General features: G+C 39.2%; 1 protein-coding gene across 1 annotated transcript in view; it reads right to left on the reverse strand.

The window, feature by feature from the left end:
• CDKAL1 (CDK5 regulatory subunit associated protein 1 like 1) overlaps positions 1 to 14,871 on the reverse strand; it is a 618,432-nt gene that overhangs the window by 406,684 nt on the left and 196,877 nt on the right. The window contains 1 exon segment of the mRNA XM_043508315.1: positions 12,290 to 12,410. Coding sequence (XP_043364250.1) covers positions 12,290 to 12,410 — 121 coding nt within the window.

The raw sequence follows: 14,871 nt of genomic DNA on the forward strand, positions 1-14,871 counted from the left end.
GAGCTGCCCAGATCCGACATCCCGAAACACCTCCCATGCTCCAAGCCCCTGCCCCGAGCCCCCTCCCACACTCCCTCTCAGAGTTTACGCCCCCTCCCACACCCCCAATCCCCAGCCCTAAGCCCCTTCCCGCACCCAAACTCCGTCCCTCCATTGGTAACTCTTACTTAACCAGAATTTTTGACTAACCAGCACCCCCACAGTCCCACAACATGCCAGATAACAAAGCTTTTACTGTACCACACCAGGAATCAGTGATGTTTAAAGATTCAAAGATTTTGCTTTCATTAATAATGGCATATGTTCTAAACAGTCAATAGAATTACCTCCCCAAATTCCTCATGTCTTGCTAATCCTAAGTGAATAGCAGAGAAGGCAGCCTTCCAATTCTCTGCAAAAGCCATAGCTTCATCTGTATGGGAAAAAAGAGGGTATTCACTTTCTGTCAACGATAATTTGGATTCTTCTCCAGAGGAAGCCATGCCACAGTAAGAAAGAATCCAGGTAATTTTCAGACCTGTTTATACTCTAAAAAGACCAGTAGCTAAACTTCCAAGCAGTCACACCATAGCACCAGAAACCAACCTGGACTGCTCATCAGCCACATTAAAGAGGCAGCAGCAGCTCCTCTTGACACAAAACCTTCAAATAAGATAAGCACAGTCTAACAGCAGCCTGCAGGAGACATGTTTTCCCAGCTGAGGGGACAAAGGAAGCCAAAAGTGACACCAGGCCACAGAGAGTCAGTGGCACAAACCTCAGAGGGAGAAATATTCCAAGTAAGACAAGTTTAATTGATTCTGAGTTGTTATAAAACTTTACTGAAGTTAGATTTTAGGGTTAGGATTTTTTGTGGGGGGGTTATATTCATCTGGTTATATGGATTTATTTTCCATCTATTTCCCCTTGTATTTATGTATATATACATAACTGGTAAATACCTTTACTTCAGGAAAGTAAAGCACAACTGGGAGACTGGAAAGCAAAAGACAGGAAAGTCAAACAGTGTATAACAGTGCTTATTCTTCTGAGCTGACACGTCATTCCTGTGACATCTATTAGTTCTGAAATAATTTCACTTTTTCCTTAAGCACTGATGAACATTAGGCCAACAATGTGACCCCACTGTAACAACATCTGATTCCTAACCAATAGCATACTTAATGTGACAAAAAACCTGGAGCATCTTAAAGTGCTCTTTTGGACCTTGCTATCCCTCTGTGAAGTATCATATGCTGGCAGAGGAATTAAGATTGCCCTAATAGGAACCTAAATCATTGCCAGAATCACAATAGTTATCATGCAAGACTAATGCAGTTTAATTGCATCAAATAATTCCAAAGCAATAATTATTGCTCTATAAAATCCACAAACAGCAATTCTGAGGTGGTGTGAATGGGCTACATGCTTCCCTTACAAGACATCAATTTGTTTGTAAACCCCCTGATTTCTGGCACTATGCCCCCACCTCTGCTTGTGTGCTGTCTCCTGTAGAAAGCCTACAGTATCTTCTGTTCATCTGACATCAACACCAGCTGTTAGCAGTGTTGTTGTAGCCCTGTTGGACCCAGGATATTAGAGAGACATGGTTGGTGAGGTGATATCTTTTATTGGACCGGGGAAAGAGACAAGCTTTTGAGCTACTTAGAGCTCTTCTTCAGATCTAGCAATGATTAAAGGGAGTGAAATAAGTCTACTTTGATAATAAAAGGACATCCAGGAATAAAAAAGTTTTTGATTAAGGAATAAAATCATATTTTATTAAATCATTTAAATAAATTTTATTAGGTTTATTAAATTATTTTATTAAATAAAATCATAGTAGGATGATCTTTTTATATGCACATGTCCCCTAAGAGCTTCCAGATAGTTAAGTCCAAAGCAGACTGGGAAGAATTACAAAGGGATCTCACAAAACTGCATGACTTTGTTGATAAATGCAAAGTAATGAACATTGGAAAACATAATCGTAACTATATATATATATATAATGATGGGGTCTAAATTAGCTGTTACCACTCAAGAAAGATCTTGGAGTCATTGTGGATTCTTCTCTGAAAATGTCCACTCAATGTGCAGCGGCAGTTAGAATCATTAGGAAAGGAATAAATAATAAAGATAGAACATATCATATTGCCTCTATATAAATCCATGGTACGCCCACATCTTGAATACTGTGTGCAGATCTGGTTGCCCCATCACAAAATAGCTATATAGGAATTGGAAAAGGTATAGAGAAAGGCAACAAAAATGATTAGGGGTATGGAACAGCTTCCATTTAGGAGAGATTAATAAGACTGGCATTTTTCAGCTTGAAAAGAGATGACAAAAGGGGGATATGATAGAGATCTATAAAATCATAACTAATATCGAAAAAGTAAATACGGAAGTGTCATTTACTCCTTCACATAACGCAAGAACTGGGGGTCCTTAAATGAAATTAATAGGCAGCAGGTTTAAAACAAACAAAAGGAAGTATTTCTTCACACAACACACAGTCAACCTGTGGAAATCTTTGCCAGAGGATGTTGTGAAGGCCAAGACTAAAACAGGGTTCAAAAAAAGAACTAGATAAGTTCATGGAGAATAGGTCCATCAATGGCTATTAGCCAGGATGGGCAGCGACGAAAAACCATGCTCTAAAGTGTCCCTAGTGTCTGTTTGCCAGAATCTGGGAATGGGTAAGGGGATGGATTATTTGATGATTACCTGTTCTGTTCATTCCCTCTGAAGTACCTGGCATTGGCCACTGTCGGAAGACAGGACACTGGGCTGGAAGGACCATTGATCTGACTAGGTATGACCATTCTTGTGTTCTTATATTTATGTACAAGAACCAAAAGTGTGCATTCATTTTTGTAGACAAATTAGTTATGCTTGATTTGGAAAATTTGGGCCTGTCATTTTATTCCCATTGTAATATAATTTGTTTAAAAAATACCAAGAGTTAAGTAAATTAGAGAGAGAAACATATTCAGTAACCAAGGACAGGGTTTATGCCAATTCAAGATAGCTTCATTCTCTTATCAGAGAGTAATTGGCAACACAGGCAAAAATAATTCTGCAAGGAAATTGTTCCAGTGGTTAATTACTGACACTGTTAAAAGCTTACAGCTTATTTCCAACCTGAATTTGTCTAGCTTCAACTTCCAGCCATTGGATCATGTTAAACCTTTCTCTGCTAGACTGAAGAGACCATTATTAAATGCTTGTCCCCCAAGAAGGTATTTGTAGTTAAGCTAAATAGATAGAGCTCTTTGACTTTAGCACTATAAGGAGAGGTTGTATATTAGCAGATTCGTAACAAAATTTAATCCAACAAGAAATCCACCTGGGTGGAGACTGCAGACCTTTTGGACCTATCACCAATTGATATAAACAGTCTGAACGACCTCCTGAATGGCTTGGTTGTATCGAGATAAAAGGTTAAAAAGCAACATACGTCCAACTGTGTAAAGCAGCATCCTGCCTGGACTAATGTGATTTCTGGAAGACTGGGAGATGGATGATTTGGCTGATGTAAAAGTCAGATGACACCTTAGGTAAGAATTTAGGATATGGATGTGATGAAACCTTGCTCCCGGCAGTATGGGGGAGGGGCGGAAATATAAATGGGGCGGTCCACAGTGATAGCTACCAAAAAGGCCATCTTCATGGATAGGTTAAGGTAGCCATCAGCTCAAAGGGAGTTCTCATAAAACATTTAAGTATTAAGTTCAGATCCCAAACAGGAATGGACTCTTTAATCTGAAGGAAAAGGTTCCTCAACCCCTAACAAACCTCACTTTTGTGGGATGAAGGAGCCACTGAGAAGCCCTTACCCAGACAATGAAAGGCCATTATAGCTGCTAAGAGGACTCTGATAGAGATCACAGATAATCCTGTCTTTTTCAATTCCAGAAGGTAGCCCAGAAAAACCAAGAGGAATAATGAGCAGCTGAAAGACGCTACTGGTCACACCAATGGTTGAATCTCTTTCACTTTTGAAGTTATTTCACATGGATTCTTTCCTACTGTTCAAAAGAAAGTCTCTCTTCCTATGAACTTCGAGGAGCCAATCTTTGAGGGACAGAATTCTTAGGTTGGGGTGAAAAGTGTAACTGGCATCTTGATATGAAATGACGAACAGATAGAAAGCCTGACAAATGACCAGGTGACTCTGGTAAGGATACCAGGCCTATCTTGACCACACTGAATAATTAGTCTGACCTTTGCTTTTTCTTGTTTCATCTTTTCACCACTTTTAGTATTAGAGACATGGTGGAAATGTGTACAGAAGTTCCCTGGAACGAGGAAAGCACCTCCAAGTAAGGGAAGGCCCAACACCCTTCTTGAACAAAACTGTCTGCATTTCTTGTTGGTGAAAAAGTCCACCTCTGGAGACCTGAGGTCAGAAACATGTAATGAAGAACCCTAGAGTAATTCCCACTCACAATTTTGGGACTAGCGTCTGCTAACACCATCAGCCTTGGTGATTTGTATGCCTGGAAGGCACAGTGCTGAAATGAGGATGTGACTGGCTACATGCTAGTTGCATAGCTTGATTGCTTTGGCAAAAAGAGAAGGGGATCTCACTCCTCCCTGTTGATGTAAAATAAGCAAGCCATGCTGCCTGTCATGATTTTGATAGATTTGTCTCTACTTAATGGAGAAAGTGAAGACAGGCATTCCTGACTGCCCTCAACTCCAGAAGCTTGATCTACAAACAAGCTTCTTGGGAAGACCATCCGCCCCATCTGTTATGCTAATGGTTGGAGACAGCTGGACAAAGGGGATGCCTGCACAGATGTTCTGAGGGTTCTTCCATCAATTAAGGACGTCTCTGACTTGATGAGGGACTGACACCAATCTGGCTAGACAGTGTTTGTTCAGCGAATAAGCTGTTCCAAGCCACCCCGGAAGCAGTAAAGGTGTAACCTTGTGTGAAGTTATTGACTTGAACTGTGACCGTATAGATCATTGTTGCAATCAAGGTCCTATAGTTGCACCAAATCTTGTACGAAGGAGGTCAAGTAACGTGACTATGAAAAGGTTACGATTTTGCTGGTTAAGATCATGCTATCTGTATGCATGTATCATTTTTGTATTTGAAGATATGAATATTGGCTATGTACTTGTATCTCAGTGTGTTTGATTCTAAGTAGCATCAGTGAAGCATTTGGTCAGGTTCTTGTGAAAGGACTATTCTGAGTAAGTGCCCAATCAAGAAACACTTAGCTGACAATGGACCTTGGGAGACTCCAATCCACATCTGAGGAGCCTTCCTGGGAACTAGCATGTGAGCAATGGCTGCCTCCTGCAAACTGAGTCATGCATGGCCACGTGACTTGCCCATGTGATTCCAAACTCCATTTTGCTGCTGTGATTTTCCACAGTAAGAATAAAGGGGTCCTTCCACATGGCAGAGGATATAAAAGGCCCTGGAAACCCCTCCATTTTGTCTTCAATCCTGCTTCTTACCTCTGGAGGAACTTTGCTACAAACTGAAGCTCTGAACAATGGACTAAATGTCCTATCCAAGCTGTGGATGTACTCCAGAGACTAGACTTAAGCCAGCAGTTCATTCCATCACTGCTACAAGCCTGAACCAAGAACTTTGCCATTACTGTATGTAATTCTTTCCATTTAACCAATTTTAACTCTCATCTATATTTCTTTCTTTTTATGAATAAACCTTTAGATTCTATAGGATTGGCAGCAGCGTGATTTGTGGGTAAGATCTGACCAGTATATTGACATGGGTCTGGGGCTTGGTCCTTCGGGATCAGGAGAAGGCTTTTTCTTTTACTGGGGTATTGGTTTTCATAACCACTCATCCCCATAAGGAGTGGCGTTGGTAGTGATACTGGGAAACTGGAGTGTCTAAGGGAATTGCTTGTATGACTTCTGGTTAGCCAGTGGGGTAAAACCGAAGTCCTCTCTGTTTGGTGTGCCTTAGTAGTAAAGGACGCCCAGCCTTGGGCTGTGACTTCCCTGTTCTAAGCAATTTGTCCTGAATTGATACTCTCAGTAGTGTCCCGCCACAGGTTGCTTTGTTACACCCTGCATGACACGTTATGAAGGTACAAGTTGCCATATGTCCCAAAAGTTGGAGACAATTTCTTCCCAAAGTCTGTGGGCTTATTTGAATTCTTGTGATAAGGTCTGACAGTATCATGTACGTGTCCATGAGGAAATAGGCTCTAGCTGTTACTGTTTCAGGCATGCTGCTATGAATTCTATTCGCTGTATGGGATCAATGTGGACTTCTTGATATTGAGCTGGAAACCTAGCCTGAGTAATAGGGTCAAGATTATCTGTGTAGCAGAAAGAACCTCATTGTAAGACCAGCCTTTGATCAGCCAATCACTGAGGTATGGAAAGATTTATTGCCTTTTGACAAAGACCTGCAGTGACTGCCAGAACATGTGAATATACTCTTCAAGCAGAGGAAAATCCAAACGAGAGTACCTAGTATTGCAAGTGGTCCTGGCCTACCAGAAACCAAAGGAATCTCTTGTGTAATGGATGAATCGTGACATAAAAATGCACGTCCTGAAGGCTCAGGGCCAAAAAACAATCCCCTGGATCCAACAATGGAATTATAGTTGCAAGAGTCATCATCTTGTACTTTTATACTTTCACAAAGTTGTTTTGGACTTTGACATCTAGAGTAAGTTTCCATCACCCAAGTGTCTGATATAATCTGATCCCATGTCAGTTGGAAGTGAGAGAAGCAGTCCCCAAAGGGAGACAAGGTGGGTAAACTGGTGCAGCTAAAAGATCATAACATGGGGTTGATCCTGACTTTCAACCACTCTATCAAAACTGATACTTCAAAGATACTGAACTGTGGGTCAAAGCAGACGTAGGAGCTGGTTTCTTTTTTGAAATCCAGATTTCTTTCTAGGTGGCTCAGAGGGTCTTTGGAAATCCAAGAATTTCTGCACAGTTTGAGATCTACTAAATCTATGTTTGCTTGTAGGTGTGTATGTGACAAGCGATCACAATACAGTCCTGGAGTCCTCCAAGGTATGCAATGACTCATCAGTTGTTAACACAAAGAGTTTGAGGAGAGTTGTTATCTCTGGATGGTCCTCCATTGAAATCTAATTACTCTAGACAAAAGACTGGCCCCTGCCCAGAGGAACTGGTTTAGCAAGAGGAGAGGTCACTTAGCAATGAAGTCACCTGGTAAGACTCTGTGGTCACCTGCTTAGGCTGGAAGCTGCATGACAAAGGAGACTAGAAGGTTATAAAGGGAAGAAGCCGCTCTATTTTCTCCCTCTCTTCAACCATTTTCCATCAGCTTAACATGAGGGAAGCTGCTGCAGGAGCCAGATAAACCTGGAGAGGGATATGATGACTCTCCTTCCTGAAAACAGATGGTTCCCCAAGGACTCACAAAGGAAAGGTGAGCTAGAATAAGGGGAAACGTGTAGGGTTAATTAGTTTTGTATAGATCTGTGTATTTCTCACATGATTAAATAAAGATCTGTAATGTGTTAGAACTCTGAATAAAGTGTCTGTGCGAGTGATTTAAAAGTTACCATAGAAATCTAAAACTGGTTAAGATGGAAAATTATGAAATGTTGGGTAAAATAATGGAAGACTCTTACTCTCTCCTTTAGACTGTAAAACCAATATATTTATTCTGCTTGGAAAAGGATGGAACAGGACTGGAGGCACACACATGGTTAACATTTTCTTTCCAGTGAGTTTCAGGCCAGTGATGCATATGACATACCAAGTATTACAAGTGAAACTCCGTTTTGAAATTCTTCTGTCGAGTTCTGCCCCTTCATCTCCTTGATGATGGAAACAGGCTGAAGAAACAACACTACAAAACTGAAAGGAATGTCTTCGGAAACAACAAAGAGTGGTAAGAGGTATCTGATCCTTCTGCAATAAAATAAAATGTGACTTAAAGCTATCTGGAAATACTAAGCGAGCTATTCACTTTTCATTTACATGTTCTAGTACCAAAAGGATGGCAGCCATAGAAATTTCTGTATGGGACAGATTAGATTTTACTATACCTCTTTTAGCAGGTGAATAAAAAAGCATCAGTCCTCCAAATCATTTCTAATGGCAAAAGCAGAACTTTTCCAGAATCCTGCTGGGTGAGTAAGCCAGCAGATCAACAAGCCTATGGCCCTAGTTCCTTGGAAGGAAAGTCTAACAACTCAACCTGTTGCCCAATGGTAAGTGGCCTGCCTGTAGTGGACTAATAATGAATTAGATGGAAGTGACAGAAAAGGGGACTGCATGGGATTCTTGTGGTGTCTCAGACTTGAAGGGGCCAATAACCCGGGAGGCTAATTGTAATCTTGAATAGAGAGCTGCTCCCTAGATAATGTACCAAGAGGCATCACAAACTAGGAAACAGAAGACTAAGGAAGCAGGAACACTTCACCAGAAGGAAGAGGACCAAACCATCTTTGATCCAGTTGAATTGCTCAGAGGAAAGTCTGACTGGCCAAGTAGGTCAGAAAACAGGAACCAATATGGATTAAACCATGGAAAGGGTAAATAAGATCTTTCCCTAGATGGAAATGAAGCTGTGCTACAGAATGGCTTTCTGAACTTACTTCAAATTGATAGGCAGAGAAACCAGATTAGGAGATCATGCAGATAGTGAAATAGCTCAATGGCCCTTTTCCCAACAGACATATAAAATGCAAATAAGGGGCTGAAATATGGTAATCACATACTACACATGTCTGAGGCCTACATAAAAATAGAGGACCAAATGAGATATGTGGATAAGGACATGGAAATCAATCTGATTCAACACAAGAAATCCCGCCCCCACCCCACCCCAAGTTTGGGCATTTACACTGCAATTTTATAGCCCAGAAGTCCCATAAGCCTGTGTCAGCTGACATGGACCAGATGCAGGTGTTCTACTGCAGCGTAGACATACCCTGGGGAGCCAAGACTAAAAGCCCAAGTCCTGCTGAAATCACAGGGTCTTCATAGCTGTCCTGTTGTAAGTAAGAGTCTGAATAGCTAATCCTACTGCCTCCCTGAGTGATAATTTCTGATAAGTGATAGGAGTAGGAGTAAGTTGTACAGAAAGGAGGACTATGTTGTGTATCCCAACGACTCATGCCTCCCCACTGAGCCTGATTAAACCACATGTGCTGTGAGTCATTCCTGTGCTAGGTTCCAGGCAAACCATAAACCAGGAGTTGGTCTGATGACTCTCAAGGCAGGTATATAAGCCTCATAGGAGAAACAGCAGCTCAGTCTGCTCAACATCATTTCTCCCGCCTGATAGTGGTGACAGATTCCACAAGTCTTAGCCTGCTCCAGCCTTGCTCTTGCTCCAGGACTGTTCCCAGTCCTGCTCCAGCCTTGTTCTTCCTCCAGCCTTATTTTAACCCAGCTCTGAATCCCTGATTCCGGCTCTGACCCCTGGCTCCTACCTAAAAGCCTGACTTCCACAGCTCTGACCACTAGGTCCGACCATCCCTATCACAGTTTCTGACACTTAAGACAAATTTAGATTTACTAATCTACTTCTGTGCATCTTAAGAACCTGTGAAACCTCTTCTACTGATTCTGTGATCTTATTCTGGAATCTGAAAAGACCTGACCCTGGACTGGAAATATTTTCTTTGGAGTTTAAAATTTGTTGCCAGTAGAAGCACCAAGTGTTTACACTGTAAACACAGAAATTAATAAGATCACAAGAAAGAAAGAATTAGGGATCCAAAGCAGCAGTGAACATGGGGATAATCTTAGGGCTTGTAAAGGTGGAAACATTGGGCCACAGTGAAGCTATTATTAACAAAAGCAACATTAGAAAATGAGGTGGGGCCAGATCCAGGGCTGTGTAAGGATGAGGCAGCACCTCTTCAGAAGAAGATATGCTACTATGATAGTGTTATGGACTGACTCTCAATGGGTGGAAGCAGAAGCTGCCATCATAGATTCTCCATACCCAATGAATTCCCTACCTAATCAATTCTCTGTTATATGTACAAATCTGAAAAGGAGATACAGAGAAATTTGTGGCCAGACAGGGCATGCTGGGCTAATCTGCTAGAGCAGCCAAAGGAGTAGAGACAGGCTAGACTGGATTGAGTGCTATAGACAGGAGTTTGGAGCCAGGTAGGGCCCTGGGCGGGGTGGGGGTGGGGGAGGTGGAGAGCAGACGGGACACGAGAGAAGAAAGAGGAAAGATAAAAATAGGAACAATTTAATTGATCATTTGAAATTGTAGCCTTCTCAAAGCTTCTTCCAATACATAGGATCACAAATGTTCAGTAAAAATTGTAACTGTAACACTTCTTCCTTTCATGATGTAGCTGACACAATTAAATTTTCAGTGAAATGTACTGTACCAATAACTAAATTTCAGCGCTTTTTCCAATCCACCTTTGAACAAGTCAGACAGATCAAATAAGGTACTGATGTAAAAAAAACAAAAAAAACTCCCAACCTCTCAAACAGCATTCTACAGCAAGACAGCTAAAATGGACACAGTTAAAATGTAAGAGTGACAAATTGCATCCCACACTTCATTTATTATATGGTGTTTACACTCTGAGAAACCTGCTGTGTGTAGCCATTGTGGAACTACTTTTCACCCTTGAAAATGATGAAAAATATCAAGAGTCATCACCAATACACCAGTGGTAAGACAAGTAAAAAAAATCCCAAGAAAAGCAGTAACCTAAATCTTGAAAGACAGAGGTTATGACTGTGCCACACAGCATCTTCCACCCATCACTGTAGTATAAAATGACTTTTGTAAGTTCTGTAGCCCATATACAAATGATTTATTTATTTCTGCCTTCAAAAAAAGTCAACTTATGTCTGATTTTTATCTGCAATGATCTATTTGACTGACCATATTGTCCCAGATGTATAAAATAATTGCATATTTCATTTAGACTTGAACAGTAGGATTAAGAGCTCATCTACACAGGGATATGCAGGAAAATTAATCCAAATTAACTAAAAGTGTGAATTTAAACTAGATGAAAAAAACTGCATTAAACCCCTGTGTGGACACACTCATTTAGAATTAAAGTGGCCTTAATTAGGTTTAGTTTAAGAGTAAGCTAACAATTTTTGTAAGGTTGGTAATTATCCGAAAAAAAAATCTACCACTGGAAATAGCAATCCATTCTACTATCTGTAGGTCACAGTCAGAAATCAGAACCATGAGAAAAAGGGGTTACTGGAGAACTGGTTCTACAGCCTTAACAGTTGTTGCTAATGGACTGCTATATTGCTACCAAGCATTGTGACAAATACTGACAAATCCCAAGAAATTCAATATTTCAGTTGAAATTGGTGTTTGACTCATCCTATTATTCCTAGACATAGTCTGAGATCAGTGCGTAGTATTTCATGGCTGTAAAGTATGTTTGCTACATTTAGGGTGACCAGATGCTAAATCCAAAATATCGGGACCATCGCAGGGGGAGAGCTTTTTCAATTGTTACACTCACCCGGCACGTTCGGCGGCGGAAAATAAATCTTGTCGACAAAGGAAGTAGTAGTACCCACTGCCGAAATGCCGCCAAAGCCCGTCAGCGTCTGAAGTACCCGCCACTGAAGTGCCGCCGAAGCCCATCAGCGGGTCACCCTAGCTACATTTAATAGCTATATAGTCACAGAGATATGACACAAAAACTGTCAAAATGGAGACTTAAGTATCATTAAGGCCCACAATGGGCACTCAGATACATGCATACAATAACTTCAGACGTCAATGGGAGTAATGAGAAGAGTGTATACTTGAAGGCAGATTTTGTTCCTAACAATCTTTTCCTTATATCAGATCCCTTTTTAACTTAATAAGTCACTTTTGTCAGTTTAAAATCAGGCCTCCACTCCAATGTAGCTTTTCAGAATGCACTTTTAGTTAAATATATAAAACATAAGGAATACACAGTAAAAAGATACAGTACTAAAAGCCCACTTAAAACAAGAAGAGAGGGTTTCATTTCCATTAAATAAACCACAATCTTCTTAAAGATACTTACCTCAGGGCACAGTGGTATAAGTAATATAATAAAGGGAAGTTATAGAAAATAATTTTAATAAAAACACACAAGTCTTCCTGATAGAAAAGTTATTGGAATGTACACAAGAAAATGAAGATTTCTTTTTATTTATTTATTTTTTTAAATAAAAGAACACCATTTAAAATCCTTTACGGTTTACAATGTTTTTTTCCCTCCTCCTCTCTACAAGACTCAAAAGAGTGCACACCAGGCCTAGAGAAAAATTAAATTAAATTCCCTAGGCAGTGCTGAATATTTTATAAGTAAGTTTGGAAGATGCTTACCCTGTATTGATGGAAATGATTTCTATCAGTGGGTTCTTCCTAATCTTTGGCAAATCCAATCGAGCTCCCCCCAACCGTTTTCCATTATCTTTTTTCTGACCCAGCAGTCTCACAGAGTGACCTTCAAATGAAGCACAAAAATACAGTACATATTAAACCTGAATCCCATTACTTTACTTTAATTTATTGTTCTACACATATCAAGGGTCTGCATTTAAAAAAATAAAACTGAAAAATGAAAAAAAAAAAAGTAATCATTTGCCCACCAACAGAGTAATGTATAAAGGGACACTAACAGTTAAAATAAATCACATTAAAAATCTAATTTACTTTTCTCAGCCTATTCAAAGAAAATAGCTTCACTTTCATGTTCTCATGCACTAGCAACACACGGCAATGCTTCAGCTGTAAGCATGGCAGGGTTTTAAACTATTTCTACATTTTTAAAAATATGTATAGAAATTCATTTTTTAAAATATTTAAATTTTAATTAATTGTTCTTAAATCTTATTACAGTGGTTTTCAACCTTTTTTCTTTTGCAGACCCCTAAAAAATTTCAAATGGAGGTGCGAACCCCTTTGGGAATCTCAGACATAGTCGGACCACAGGTTGAAAACCACTGGCTTATTACATAACAGAACCTAAATTTGGGGTCTAATTTTTTATGGTTGTGTCAATTTGCGCAAAAATGCTTACTAAGTCTCTACTGGCAGGGTGACAGTATGTTGTACGGTCTCTCAGATGAGAACCTCCAGGTCAGAGAATGAACTTCATCATAACTTACTTCCTAAGGCCAGTGGAGCACAAGGAGCGTTATCTACAAGTGATATTTTCATGCTGCGTGCAGATTGGTATCAGCTACACCACTGTCTCCACATCCCCTGCCTATGGACTTATAAAGTGCACATGCCAGCAGTTCACTCACCTTCAGAAGCAAAATATTGCAATGAAGAGCACAAACAATGTCTTTAGCCAGAGGTTGGGTGTAATACCCCAGAGTGACAAACAGGAGAATACTTAAGGGCTATATCTTACAGGAATGTAAAGCAAATAAAACTCATGACTGGATATCTGATGGAGATGGAAAGAGGCTTGGCTGGACACCTGATAGAGGTGGGAAAAGGTTACTAGTAAAAAAAAAAATCAAATATTCTTCAAGGCTATTAGAATCATCATCTTCAGTAGAAGATGGGGAAAGGTGCGAAGCTCTTCTTTGATAATGTATGATACTTGGCATGAATATATTTTTTTAAAATATACCATTAAAAATATAAAACTACCCTCAGGAGAAAAAAGAAAAGCATTATATAAACAATGAAGTAGCAACTGAACTAAGTCCATACTGCTTCAGTGAAATGGATTTCAAGTTCAACTCAAATAAAAAACAAGGTCCAAGCAAGTTTGCTCATTCCTACTATACCAATAGCTCCGCTTAGAAAATTAAATAATCCATCCATTAATCATGATGTCTCTCCTCGAAGGGTTTTCATCAGACATTAAGAAATTTAAGAATAATGTAGCATTCATACCATGAATTCTTTCTATAATATGGCAACAGTAATTCACAGTCAAGCAGCTGCATTTGGCATACTATTCCTTTCTAATTCTTAACGTAAGTAAAATTTTTCAATCAAAAACTATTTAATGAAGAAGTGAGCAAGATTAGCATGATAATGTAATAATTAATACTATAATAGATATCAAAAGTTCAATGATGCCTGGGAAAGGAATACTATTTTTGTACTAGCATATGACAGAAATTTCATTATATCTTGCTGTGAATTCAGTAATATGCTGCCTTTTGCTAATAACATTTGCTAAATTATTCATCTCCACTATCCCATACAAATAGCAATATCTCTGTCTAATGATACAACTAGTTATTTTCCAATCCAATGGTTCATTAAGAAGTCACCAACCTACAAAATGCACTTTATATATTTTTAATAATAATGGAAGTATAGCAGTATGACATGAATAGAAATGAAACTGTGGGCAGTGTACTCCCTTTCTCTATTTCTTATAAATACTGTATCTCTGCAAAAATCTGAACTGAAGGAAAAAGTAACTTAGTGTGAATAAAGGATAGAGAGTTTACTGTTACAGTGGTTTATTTGGAATGGGTTATTTTTTCCAAGCAGAAATCAACAATAAATGGTCTTCCCAAACCATAAATACGAATTAAGACTAAAGGCAGTAAGTAGTGTAGATCATACATTTATAGCAATGTCCTAAGAACAACATTTGAAAGATGGGAAATCAGGAGTTCAGTTTAAAGTAGGGCTGTCAAGCAATTAAAAAAATTAATTGCAATAAGTCACGCGATTAAAAAAATAATCGCAATTAATCGCACTGTTAAACAATGATAGAATACCACTTATTTAAATATTTTTGGATGTTTTCTACATTTTCAAATATATTTATTTCAATTACAAAACAGAATAGAAAGTGTACAGCGCTCACTTTATTTTTATTACAAATATTTGCACTGTAAAAAACAAACAAAACAGTATATTTCAATTCACCTCATACAAGTACTGTAGTGCAATCTTTTTATAATGAAAGTCGAACTTACAAATGT

Source organism: Dermochelys coriacea, chromosome 2 (genome assembly GCF_009764565.3).
Source record: "Dermochelys coriacea isolate rDerCor1 chromosome 2, rDerCor1.pri.v4, whole genome shotgun sequence".
Lineage (NCBI taxonomy): Eukaryota > Metazoa > Chordata > Testudines > Dermochelyidae > Dermochelys > Dermochelys coriacea.